Source organism: Nicotiana sylvestris, chromosome 2 (genome assembly GCF_000393655.2).
Source record: "Nicotiana sylvestris chromosome 2, ASM39365v2, whole genome shotgun sequence".
Classification (NCBI taxonomy): domain Eukaryota; kingdom Viridiplantae; phylum Streptophyta; class Magnoliopsida; order Solanales; family Solanaceae; genus Nicotiana; species Nicotiana sylvestris.
Genome location: NC_091058.1, coordinates 210,570,071 through 210,582,904, shown reverse-complemented (window position 1 = coordinate 210,582,904; position 12,834 = coordinate 210,570,071). Strand labels below are relative to the sequence as shown.

At 36.5% G+C, this 12,834-nt stretch overlaps 1 protein-coding gene across 7 annotated transcripts; it reads left to right on the top strand.

The window, feature by feature from the left end:
- Positions 1-747: 747 nt before the first annotated feature.
- LOC104242084 (putative late blight resistance protein homolog R1A-3) lies at positions 748-11,412 on the top strand. Of its 7 annotated transcripts, none has more exons than XM_070168451.1 (10): positions 748-854; positions 969-1,094; positions 3,652-3,870; positions 4,368-4,667; positions 5,276-8,771; positions 8,850-8,881; positions 8,996-9,374; positions 9,749-9,797; positions 9,922-10,013; positions 10,259-11,412. In XM_070168451.1, exons 2-5 carry the CDS (start codon positions 1,035-1,037, stop codon positions 8,735-8,737), a joined length of 4,041 nt encoding a protein of 1,346 aa, XP_070024552.1. In that variant the 5' UTR covers positions 748-854; positions 969-1,034; the 3' UTR covers positions 8,738-8,771; positions 8,850-8,881; positions 8,996-9,374; positions 9,749-9,797; positions 9,922-10,013; positions 10,259-11,412. The 7 variants fall into 7 exon arrangements, with proteins under 7 accessions (XP_070024552.1, XP_070024550.1, XP_070024551.1 ...); XM_070168449.1 differs by having other exon boundaries at positions 8,996-9,797; positions 10,259-10,544; positions 10,642-11,412; XM_070168450.1 differs by having other exon boundaries at positions 982-1,094; positions 8,996-9,797.
- The last annotated feature ends 1,422 nt before the right edge of the window (positions 11,413-12,834 follow it).

Sequence of the window (12,834 nt, the reverse complement as noted above, 5' to 3'; positions counted from 1 at the left end):
TTAATTCTTCTTCTTTTTATGATATAGAAAAAATATTTTCTTTCATTTCAATAAAATGATGTAGCAAAAAGTATTTTCTTTTCATGATATAGAAAAGGTATTTTATTTTATTTTAACAAAATAAGTACTTTTTTCATGTTGTAGAAAGAGTACTTTCTTTTTCAACCAAAAAGAGTATTTTTTTTAATTATGTAACACATATTTCAACGTTATTTTCGCGAGAAAAGGTAAAGCAACACATTAGTACCTTTGGATTTGTATAAACTTTTAAAAGGATAATTAAATTCTTAAAGAAAATAGAGTCTTGAAATCGTTGGGTAATCGGGGTTGGGAGGAGGGGAAGGGAGGGGGAAGGGGGGCACGAGAAACATGGGGATTTGGGAGAAGGGGAAGGGGTAAGAAAAGTAGCATAAAAAAATTTCTAAAAAATATTTTTTACTCTCTAAACAAACACTAAAAAAAAAATCGAAAATAGTTTTTCACATAGCAACCAAACAATAAAAAACAAATGATAACCACTCATTTTCTAGGAAAATATTTTCCTATGGAATTATTTTTTCCAAATCGAACAAGGAGACTAAAAGTGTACTACTTTATTAAAGAATGTGGACTATTAGTGTTCCATGTAAAAGAAATAGGACTAATTTGAGTTAAAAGTCCAAAGATACTGGACTATTTTGGGCCTTTTCTTAATTAAAGACCATATATTTCAAAATTGGCGTCCAACCAATTTCTACCTAACATCAATGCCCTTTATCCTATTTCGAATTTTCAACTTCTTTATCTCTAAATAGGGGAGAATTCATACATACACAAAAACAGAGAGGAGCAACCATTATATCTCAATTAAAAAGGTTAGTCAAGCATGGTGTTAGCTAAACAAAGTTTATTTAACTGAATTTTTATATCTGCAATCGTGTTTTCTGCAATGACTTTTTCAGTTTCTTTGTATTCTTTCTCCTGAGTAGGTTTTATGTATAGTTTATACATCAGATCTTGAGAACCTGAAAGGAAGGGAAGGAACACTTACAACAATGGAAAGAGGAAAAGAAATTGTAGGAGAAAGAGAGAAAGGGAAAGCAATCAAATTATCGGTATGTCATACAATTTGTACAGTCATATATAAAAGAAAAGGCACACAACCCTTAATAGTAGTTTCAGTCAAAAGCTACAAATATATACAATTTGAATTTAACCTTTTATTGTACAGAATGCGGTAAAAAAATTATATATACATACAACTTATATACAACTTGTATAAAACTATGTTAGTTGTATATATTGTATGTCGTTTATACAACCGACATACAAGATATATACAATTTATTTAATGGTTGTTGCCAAAATATAGACCGAGTTTCGGTCAAAAACGAAGAGAAAAAACTTGCCTTTATCTGTTGAGTAACAAGAATATATATACAAATGGTAAATCCTAGTCCTAACAAATATGAAAAAAATACACCTACGACTTCAGTCCTCCCTAAATTATGTGCATAAACACACGTATCCAAATACTTGAAGATGCCCATACATAGGCACTCGACCATATAAAAGCTCATAAGGGGTTTTTCCATTCAAAGTTAAGGACGGAGCTCGATTAATCAAATGGCATGCCGTCAAATACATTCCCCCCCCCCCCCCAACAAAAGGCTATAGGTAAATTACCTTGAAAATGCAAGGCCCGTGCTACATTTAATATGTGATGATGTTTTCTTTCCACGCTTATTGAATTGTCTCTCTATCATAGCAAAACATTTCTTTACAGTTTGGCTACTTCTTTCTTATCAATCAATAAAAAAATCTACACAGCACGCGAATAATCATCTTCAATAATAAAAAATACGATGCACCTCAAGACGAAGTCATTCGATAAGGTCCCCATAAATTACAATTTACAATAAATTAATTCACAAATGCTAGAAACTCTAAAATCACTCAAAGAAAATTTTTCTTTCTATTGTTTTGTTCGATGACACACATCACAACTCTTATACAGAACGCCAATTTTTTTAGATCTGCAGCAAAAATTGATTAGTTCACTTGTAGAGAAGGTTGTCCCAAATGCTTGTACCAAAGATTCAACGAGTCAACACCACCTATCTTCAGCGAACACACCCTCGACTTGTTCTAAAAAAACAGTAGAGTCCATCTCTTCGTTCACACACTCCAGACAACATCCTTGAGGTGATGTCATGTATAAGACATAAAAGTTTAATGCATAGGAAAACAATCTGAGTGATCCATCAATCGCGACATAGATATCAATTGCACGTTAAGCCGGACACATAAAGAATATTTTTCAAAACCAAATTCCCTACAAGCTTTGTTGAACCCTCGTTGGTGGCTACAACATTGCTTCCATCAGGCGAAGCAACAGGACATCTATATATTTTTCGCACATTATGCAATAATTTTAAACAACCTGTCATATGATTAGATGCCCATGTGTCAATGATCCTTTATGATCTTTCTTTTTGGTTCCAATATGTTAATTTTTGACGTTATGCCTCTTTTCCTCTCCCTAAATTGATCCTCTAACCTTTGAATCTTAGTATTCACTGGGCAACAAAGAAATATAAAGATGAAAACGGAGAGACACGACGTGGTTAAATGCTAGGTTTAAGTGATTATTTCCTCATTTGCTCAATCACCTCTACTTCCTTTACTTCACCTCATACTTACACACAAGCACAGATCACTTTCTTAAAGCTAATGACTTGTGTTACTCTTCTAAAACCTTATATAGAATGAATAACTTTAAATAGAATGATCATAAGAAATATTAAGAGAAAGGGATTGAAAAAAAAAACTAATGACTTATGTTACTCTTCTAACACCTTATATAGAAGGGAAAATTGATAAGTACCCCCTGACCTATAGTCGGATTTCCAACTACACACTTTATCTTTGGGGGTTCCTATTATCTCCCCCTAAACCATTTTGAAATAGAATAAATTAAGATTTTCTGATGATAGATATTTTTTCAGATCTGAGTATATTTTATTCTGCATATGAATAAATCTTTTTGAGAGTGTTATTGCGTGTGAAAGAAAGAGAAAGAAGAAGCATATTAGCATGATAAATTAAAGAAGAAAAGTCGGACAACGTCGCCGACGAATGATGTCGAAAAAGTGAAGTAAAAGAAGAAGACAAGGGAAAAGAACAGAAAAAAGGAAAACGTAAGAAATTATATATTTAATTTAAAAAAAATTAAGAAAGTAAATTTTTTCTAGAAATTAAAATTATAATTTTGCCTCTCACTCTCTCACGGAGAGTGAAATACACACGCTCTGCCACATAAGCCTTTAGGGTGCAAATAATTCTATTTTGAAATAGTTCGGGGGGAGGGGGTAATAGGACCCCCGTAAAAATAAAGTGTGTAGTTGGAAATCTGGCTATATGGGGGGGGGGGGGAGAGGGGAGAGGGGAGAGGGGGGGGAGGGGGTACTTATCCATTTTCCCTCTATATAGAATGAATAACTTTAAATAGAATGATCATAAGAAATATCAAGAGAAAGGGATTGAAAAAAAAATCAAAGCAAATCGCCAGTAGTGGCACTTGCTTTCTATTCTATTACATGACTGTATCTATATTCATTCTATTTTTTTCACAGCATATAATGGATCCATTGATTTGTTATGTATGTGAAGGGAAATCAAGTGAGTTACTATCAAGCAGACTCAATATTGTTGGAGCCATGGGGAGGCACTGGTGGATCAGAATGGAATTACATGCTGAAAAGTCCTATTAAAGAAATATTGATTGCTCATGGAGATGTTATAGACTCCATCATGTTCAGAACCATTACTGAACAAGGTACTACCATCGACTCACCAAAGTTTGGTGGGGATGGAGGTCGAAGAGACAAGGTAAGTCCAAAAAGATTATGGTCAACATATTTATTTCTCATAATTGTCACGTTCTTCTCAAGTTTATTTTGTGTCATGTCATAGAAATGAGCTTAAATTATGTAAAACATTTAATTATTAAGACAATTAAACTAGTTATAGCGCTTATTCGTTTATCTTACAGCCTTCAAGTTACCTTATCAAACTCTTGATATGAAAAATCATGTTATAGGTCAACTTAATATGATAGTGTAGCAACTTTTTGCAATTTTAGTATACATAGTGTAAAATCTATAGTTATATAAGCATCTTTCAAGTCGAAGATATGAATGAACCTGTTACTTCATATTTAAGTTTGTTGCTTCCTTTGCATTGGGAGGATTCAACTAAGGGTCCAAATTTGATTTAGGTAAGAGATTTTGAATCCTAATATGACATGCTTGCGCTTTTCTGAATTCTTATCAAAATTCCCAACTCTGCTGCTTATTTAACCGATATGTAATTTGCAATAATCTCAGGTTGTTATTGAGGCAACTCCATTGGAATATTTAACTGGCATCAAGGGGACATTTGGACGTTTTTACGACCGTTCGATTATAAAATCTCTATGTTTTATAACTAATGCAAAGAATTATGGACCATTTGGGTGTGAAGCTGCCGGAACCCCATTTTCACTTGTGATGGAAGAAGGTGTAGCTATTGTGGGATTTCACGGGCGTTCTGGGTTGTTCCTTGATGCTATTGGTGTTTATTTGCAGAAACTTGCTCCTCACACTTCAGCAAAGGAACCTATGGTTGAAGACATTGAAATTTGTGACGTATGTTGTGATTATTCCCACCCTTACTTAATCACCTCTACTTCTGTTTCTTCACTTCATACTTCAGTAAATGAATCTGAAGCTAAAAATATTGAGGCAAATGTACCTATGGTTGAAGAAATTGAAATCCATGACGTCTATACTACTTTTTCTCTTAATATCATGAATCGGATAAATTTTATTTCTTGTTTGTTCTATTTTATTTCTTTCCAATTAATTGTGACTTTATATACAAAACCAACAGATGCATGTCATGTGTCTGCACATAAAGTTCTTTCACTTAATATATATTCTTTCATTATTAAATCGCGTAACCATTATAAGTTAGTATGATTTGGTATAAATACCAAGTATGAGCAAGTTTTTGCTACCAGAGACATGTGCATTCACTATTTTATAAAAAAAGAATAGGAACTTATTGATAGAATTATAAACTTCTTGCTGTAAGAATAAAGAAAAAAACAACTAAACATTATAAAGCTTATCAATCCTTGTTAGTTCTTATTTTCAAGAGGTTGTGTTTATATGTTTGACAGAAGAAAATAATATATAGAGAATTAACTGTCTTTCTTTGTGAGAATTTGATATAATGTTTGGTCTTTTGGCAGGTGCCATTTTCCACCCTTCACAAGGACACTCTCAATGTTCTGGATTTCATAGAGAGCTTAAAGAATGAAGAAATTCAAAAAGCCGTTGACGTGGATCTAACTGAAAAGCTGATATTGGAGCTGGACTTCCTACTTCTGAATCTCCACCATCTTTCCAAGTATCATGGTGAACAACTTTCTCCATTCATGACAGAATATGAGATTCTTCAGAATGTATGTGGCAACATAAGAGATTTCTACGAGTTGATAGTGAATGGTTGCATTGGGAATGAGATTGTTGAATATGTCTTACCTCAGTTTCAACCAATGGCTGAGAGAGTAGGACGCTTCCTATGGCCTAATCAAATTGGTGGACACTCTCTAGAACATCTATTATTTGAGATTATTCCAACTCAGTTGGAGGTTATGCACATATGTTTTACAAATTTGAACGCTTCCACATCAGCAGAAGTTGGACACTTTATTAAGCAGCTCCTAGAAACCTCTCCGGAGATTCTTAGAGAATATCTTATTCATCTACAGGAGCACATGATAAATGTTATTACCGCAAGCACTCCAGGGGCTCGAAATATTCATATCATGATAGAGTTCCTATTAATCATTATCACTGATGTGGCTAGGGACTTTATTCATACTGGCAAGTTGTTTGAATTCCTAGCACGTGTTGGAGCACTTACCAGGGACGTATCAGCTATTGCTCGCGACTTGGAAGAGAAATCAAAGAATGGAGAGAGTACCTATGTAACAAATAGTGCAACTCTAGGCTTGCTCGAAAATATTGAACTCCTGAAGAGAGAACTCAAAGATGTTTACTTGAAAGCCCCGGACTCATCTCAACTCTGCTTTCCCATGAGTGATGGACCCCTGTTCATGCATCTTCTACTTAGACACTTAAATGATTTGCTCAATTCCAATGCTTATTTAGTTGCTTTGATAGAGGAAGAAATCAGGATGGTGAAAGAAGATCTGGAATTCATAAGATCTTTCTTCGGGAATGTTCAGCAAGAACTGTATAAAGATCTCTGGGCACGTGTTTTAGATGTGGCATACGAGACAAAAGATGTCATTGATTCAATTATTGTAAGAGACAATGGTCTCTTACATCTAATTTTCTCACTTCCCGTTGCCATAGAAAAGATCAATCTTATCAAAGAAGGGGTCTCAAATTTATTTGAGAAGATTCCCAAGAACATGGGCGTCATTGTTGTGAACTCTCCCAGCAAGCCACTTGAGCGCAAGTCATCGATAGCTGGAAAAATAATCGTAGGTTTTAAAGAGGAGACATACTTGATAATTAGGAAGCTCACTAGTGGACCAAAAACACTAGATGTCATTTCGATCACTGGTATGCCGGGTTCCGGTAAAACTACTTTGGCGTACAAAGTGTATAATGATAAGTCAGTTGTTGGTCATTTTGACATCCGTGCATGGTGTACAGTTGATCAAAAGTATGACGTGATGGAGTTGCTGAAAAAACTATTTAATCAAGTTACTGGCTCAGTTTTGAAATTCAGTGAGAATATTGATGTTGCTGATGAGCTACGAAAATATCTATTTGGAAAGAGGTACCTTATAGTCTTAGATGATTTGTGGGACACTGCAGCATGGGATGAGTTGACAAGACCTTTTCCTGAAGTTGAGAAAGGAAGTCGACTTATTTTGACGACTCGAGAAAAGAAAGTCGCTATGCATGCACAACGCCACAGTGATCCTCTTGACCTTCGATTGCTAAGACCGGAAGAAAGTTGGGAGTTATTAGAGAAAAAGGTCTTTGGAAAAGAAAGTTGCCCTGATGAACTAGTGGATGTTGGAGAAGAGATAGTCCAAAACTGTAAACGGCTTCCTTTGGTGGTTGATTTGATTGCTGGAGTCATTGCGGGGAAGGAAAAGAAAAGGAGTGTGTGGCTTGAAGTTAGAAATAATTTGAATTCCTTTATTTTCCAGAAAGAAGAGGACGTGATGAAGGTTATAGCATTAAGTTATGACCATTTATCTGATCCCTTAAAGTCATGCTTACTTTACTTTGCAAGTTATCGGAAGGATAGAGCAATTCCAGTAGAAGTTTTGAAAAGATTCTGGCATGCCGAAGGATTTGCGGAAAACACAGAGATGAACAGTGTGGAAGAAGTGATGGATGTTTATTTGGATAATTTAATTTCCAGTAGCTTAGTAATTTCTTTCAATGAGATAGGTAAAATCCAGACTTGCCAAATTCATGATCTTGTGCATGACTTTTGTTTGATAAAAGCAAGAGAGGAAAAGTTGTTTGTCGAGATAAGTTCAAGTGCTCCATCATCATCTTCTTCAGATCTAATGCCACGTCGAATGAGAATCGAATATGGTCAGGGGCACTTTGGGTATAACAATTTTTCCCTGTTCGATTCAAAAAATAAAAGGCATTCTGGTAAACACCTCTATTCTTTGAGGATAACTGACCACATAGATCGTGACAATAGTCTTCTTTATGATATATGCCACTTAAGACACTTGAGGCTTCTTAGAGTGTTGCAATTGGATACCTTTTTTATCACAGTGAATGATTCTTTGCTGAATAAAATATGCACATTGGTTCATTTGAGGTACTTATACATTCGGACAGAAGTTAAATCTCTGCCTTCGTCTTTTTCAAATCTCTGGAATCTAGAAACTCTGTGGGTGAAGAAATATGGACCACCCTTGGTAATATTACCAACAATTTGGAATCTTGTAAAGTTGCGAGTGCTGGGCATAGATGATTGTTCTTTCTTTGATTTGGATACAAATGAACCAATACTAGTAGCAGAGGACTCAAAGTTAGTGAGCTTGAGATTATTACGGGGACTCGAAGTTTCCTATTCAAAAGACACAGAGGATATTTTCAAAAGGTTTCCCAATCTTCAAGAGCTTCGATTTGATCTCAAGGAATCATGGGATTGTTCAACAGGGCGATATTGGTTCCCGAAATTGGACTTCCTAAATGAACTAGAATCTCTCAAAGTAACTTTTGAAAGTTCAAATACAAATGATAATGTGCTCTCTGTAGCGGCAAATCGGCTTTGGGATTTTCACTTCCCTTCGGGCGTGAAAATGTTGAGTTTGTGTGAGTTTCCTCTGACATCCGATTCACTATCAACAATAGGCAGACTGTCCAACCTTGAAGACCTGTACCTTAAAAATGCAATCATCGAGGGGGAAGAATGGAACATGGGGGAGGAAGACACCTTCCAGAATCTCAAATGTTTGACATTGCAGCGAGTGAATCTTGCTAAGTGGGAGGTTAGAGAGGAATCCTTTCCTGCGCTTGAGAAATTACGACTGCGGTACTGTCGTAAGCTTAAGGAGATTCCGCCTAGTTTCGGGGATATTTGTTCCTTAAAAAGTATCGAACTGGTGAGGAGCCGTCGACTTGAATCATCTGCTCTGAAGATTAAGCAAGATGTTGAAGATATGATGGGGGATATTCAGGTCCTTGTTTATAATTGATCAAGTCTTGAGCACTTTTACCCTGGGAAAATATGTGAGTATAGACGAACTTATTGCCTCCTTCATTTCATTATATGTGGTAGAGTTTGACCACTGTAATTTTCTTTTGCAGAATGATGAGAATAGTGCTGTAGGAAGCAAAAGGTGGGCAACCTCTGTACTATATGAAAGTTATCTTATATCTCAGCTTTTTCAAGTTTTTTATATATCTTTCAACAAATACCGTCACAATCAGCTCATCGACGCATAGAGTTTTAGTTGTGATGCAGGCTGGTGGAATTCACACGCACCAAGAATCAGCCCATCGACGCATTTGGAGTTGAGGCTGCTGTATCCTTGATCAAGATGTGAATTCACCTTACATAACAGTGAAGAAAGAGTAGATGGTGGTGCAACTTCAACTATCATGCAGAAAATTCAAATTCTCCGGTCTTTATACCTACCTCTGTGGCCAGTGGTGAGGCGCAACAAGTTGATGCACATGGGATGAAAGAAAAACAAGTGCAGGTGGATGAATTTGCAATTAGATGCAGCTGTGTAGATAATTTTGCTGCTACTCTTGCTCCGTCAACTTGAAGATTCTGCTTGCGAGATTAAGCAATATGTTGAAGATATGATGGGAGAAGACATGATTCAGGTCCTTGTTCGGAATGAGTCTAAAGATGAACATGAAATAAGTTCCTAAACATTCATATCTATTGCATTCTTCGTGCTATTTCCTTCCTTTTTCCTTTATTCTGTTGTGGTGAATAAGTGATGGATTTGTATGGATATCAATTATTACTATACTACTTTTGTCTAATTTCCCCACTTTTTCTTCATTTTGTATGCTTGAAACAGGCACTCTAGTTATGTATTTCAAGCTTTGTTCTTTCAAATTGTTGTTTTTGTGTACTCTCTTTTCTTTTTTGGCATGGCTTGAATTGTTTGCATATCATACATTACTTCTCAAGTCCAGAAATATATTTGGGATTGCTGACTCTCCGCAATGATGGGATAATATTCACTCAGATATTGATTACAAGGTGTATTTGGAGGATAGCAAGAAGTGAAACAAAAGGTGGTTAACTTCTGTATTATATGAAAGTTATCTTATATCTCAGCTTTTTCAAGTTTTTATGTAACTTTCAAGAAATACCATCTCAATCAGCTCATCGACGCATAGAGTTTTAATTGTTATGCAGGCTTGTGGAATTCACGCGCACCAAGAATCAGCCCATTGATGCATATGATGGGGGGATATTCAGGTCCAGATGTTTCAATAGGTTCTGCAACGGTAAGTGTTATTAAAAATCCTCCAGTGCCTATTAATACATCAATGCATGATATCCCATCGCAAACTTCAGAAAAATGTACTAGTCCTAATGTGAGTAAAGATGCAGTCTTTCAGTCCAGCAGGAACCCCACTAAGAAAAAATTTGAGTACTATACCGCTACTGAAAATTTTTAATCGAAATGTGCAAGAGCCACTAAGCTATCACCTCCTTCGCTGATACATTGTGCTTTCAATACCTTCTGCAGACTGAACATGGCTATCACTTCTGTTCCTCTGTCAAGAATCTCTAAGGCCTCCATTGTTGATTTTGATGGCGCAAGCTATTGAAAAAAGTATTACAAGGGCATGGGAATAATGCTTTAGGAAGTGGCAATACGAATATCAACGTTCCTAAAAGTTAGTCTTGGAAATGTACAAAGCAGTGTAAGCCTGTCTCCTTCAAACACTGAGAGATACTATAATGTGTAGCTGTAGTTGCACTTAGCTCTACATGTTACCTCCTCCACTGATGAGCAAGAAGTGAAACAAAAGGTGGACAACCTCTGCAAGATATCTTATATCTCAGCTTTTTCAAGTTTTTATATAGCTTTCACAATCAGCCCAGCATAGAGTTTTAATTGTGATGCAGGCTGGTGGAATTCATACGCACCACGAGTTTTAATTGAGATGCAGGCTGGTGGTTTTAACAGTGAAGAAAGAGTAGATGGTGGTGCAACTTCAACTGTAATGCAGAAAATTCAAATTCTCCGGTCTTTATACCTACCTCGCTTGCTGCCAGTGGTGAGGCGCAACAAGTTGATGCACGTGGGATGAAAGAAAAACAAGTGAAGGTGGATGAATTTGCAATTAGATGCAGCTGTAGTTGCAGCTAGTTCTACATGTGTAGATAATTTTGTTGCTACTCTTGCTCCGTCTTCTGTGAAACAACAAAGAAGAAGCTCACACTTTCATCCTCCCAAATCGACAATGCCTTGATTGTTGTATAACAGCCCGGCTCAACTGCAGCACTAGTTTTAGTGATGCTAAGCTTCGATAGCACTCTGTCACAAACTTTGGCTGCAAAAGCTAACTCATGATGTGAAAAGTTGTGAACGCTGCCCAGAAATCTCTCTCCAATGTAGGCTACTTGGGCGTTCAACTTGGGTTGAAGCCATGTTTTCCTTCTTTTTCGCTATGGCATCTTTTTTCATATTTCCTGTTCCTTTCTCCTTTCTTCTTCTTCCTGTTCAATGATAATCCAAGATTTTAAGTCAGAGAATGTAAAATACCACCACAACACTACGCCTTTGATGTGTGCTAATGAGTTCAAGTGACAATATAACCTGCAAGTGACATGCTTGTATATAGGCGAGTACAGTGATGAAAATGTTATGAATGCAATACAATGCCATTCTCCTAATCTCTTTCACCAATTAACTCCCTATTTTTCAAATTTATACTGCTTTCTACCAGCATACTAGTTGCTATTTACTGTAACTTTTACCTACTATATAGCATGGAAAATCAATGCTATATAGTAGGTAAAAAAAAGTATTTGGCAGTGTACAAAGCAGTGGAAGCCCATGGATATGTTTAGCTAGTGTTCCGAGAACTGCTGTATGTCTGGCGTATATTATGTTGTTATTTGTGTTGGTTTGGAAGTGTTGCCTCTGGAAATGCTATTGCAATTAGATGCAGCTGTAGATGTTGCAGCTAGCTCTACATGTATAGATAATTTAGCTGCACAGAGGCTGCTACTCTTGCTCCTTTAGCTGTGTAACAACACACAATTAGAAGCTCATTGAAAATAATATAATATATTACGAGGAACTTTCAGATTTTCGAGGACATGACACTTGATAGGAAGAGGTGGAGGTCGAGTATTAGGGTTGTAGGTTAGGAGGTAGTTGTGTCTTTCCTTAATTCGTACTATTGTGAGACCAGTCTGGTAGGGTTTTTGTCTAAGATAGCTAGTGGCAATGTTGTGTCTTACTATTTCACTTTTCAGTGCAGGACCTATTTATTAGCTATCACTTTTGCTTTGCATCTTTCATCTGGATTTCATGTTGTTCCTATTTTCCTATGATTTCTGTGGTAATACTAATAGTCTCCTTTTGTCTTTTTATTTTCTTGAGCCGAGGGTCTTTAGGAAATAACCTCTCTACTCCTTCGGGGTAGGGGTAAGGTCTGCGTACACATAGTGCTGTATGGTGGTCCGGGCTGGGACCGGGACGGACCGGGCCCTAGGTCCTAACAGGCTAAACGGGCCTGACGGGCCGGTCCTGGTGGGCCGGTCCTTAATGGTGCAAAAAACCCGGGGCGGGCCGGGTATGATAAAATAGCCCACGAGCCCGGGACTGCTAAGCCCGGGACCGGCTGGCGGGCATGGGCCGGTCTTACCGGTCCTAACGACTACTTTTAAAAAAAAAAATTAAAAAATAGCAACGGTCAAAAATTAAAAAAGTAGCTGTTGGGCTGCAATTTTTACCGTTTGGAACTTTCAAAAATAGCCATTTGACCCCCAAACTTTATTTTAACCCCAAACTTTATATAATTACACTTTTTTCCAATTCTCAACTATAAATACCCCCTCATTCTTTCATTTTTACTAACCAATTCATCAATCTCTCTCAATCTCTCTAATTGCTTATTTTATTGTTGAAATTTCGTGAAAAATTGTGAAGTTGGTGAATTGAAGTATTCAAGTCTTCAACGATTTTCAATTTTCAAGAAGTTGTTCGGCAATTCGGTAAACGCGTTCCAACTCTTAAGTTTTAATATTATAGTTTTGTTAGTTTTATTTAGTATAATTATAATTAATATGACATTTTCTTTGAAAAAT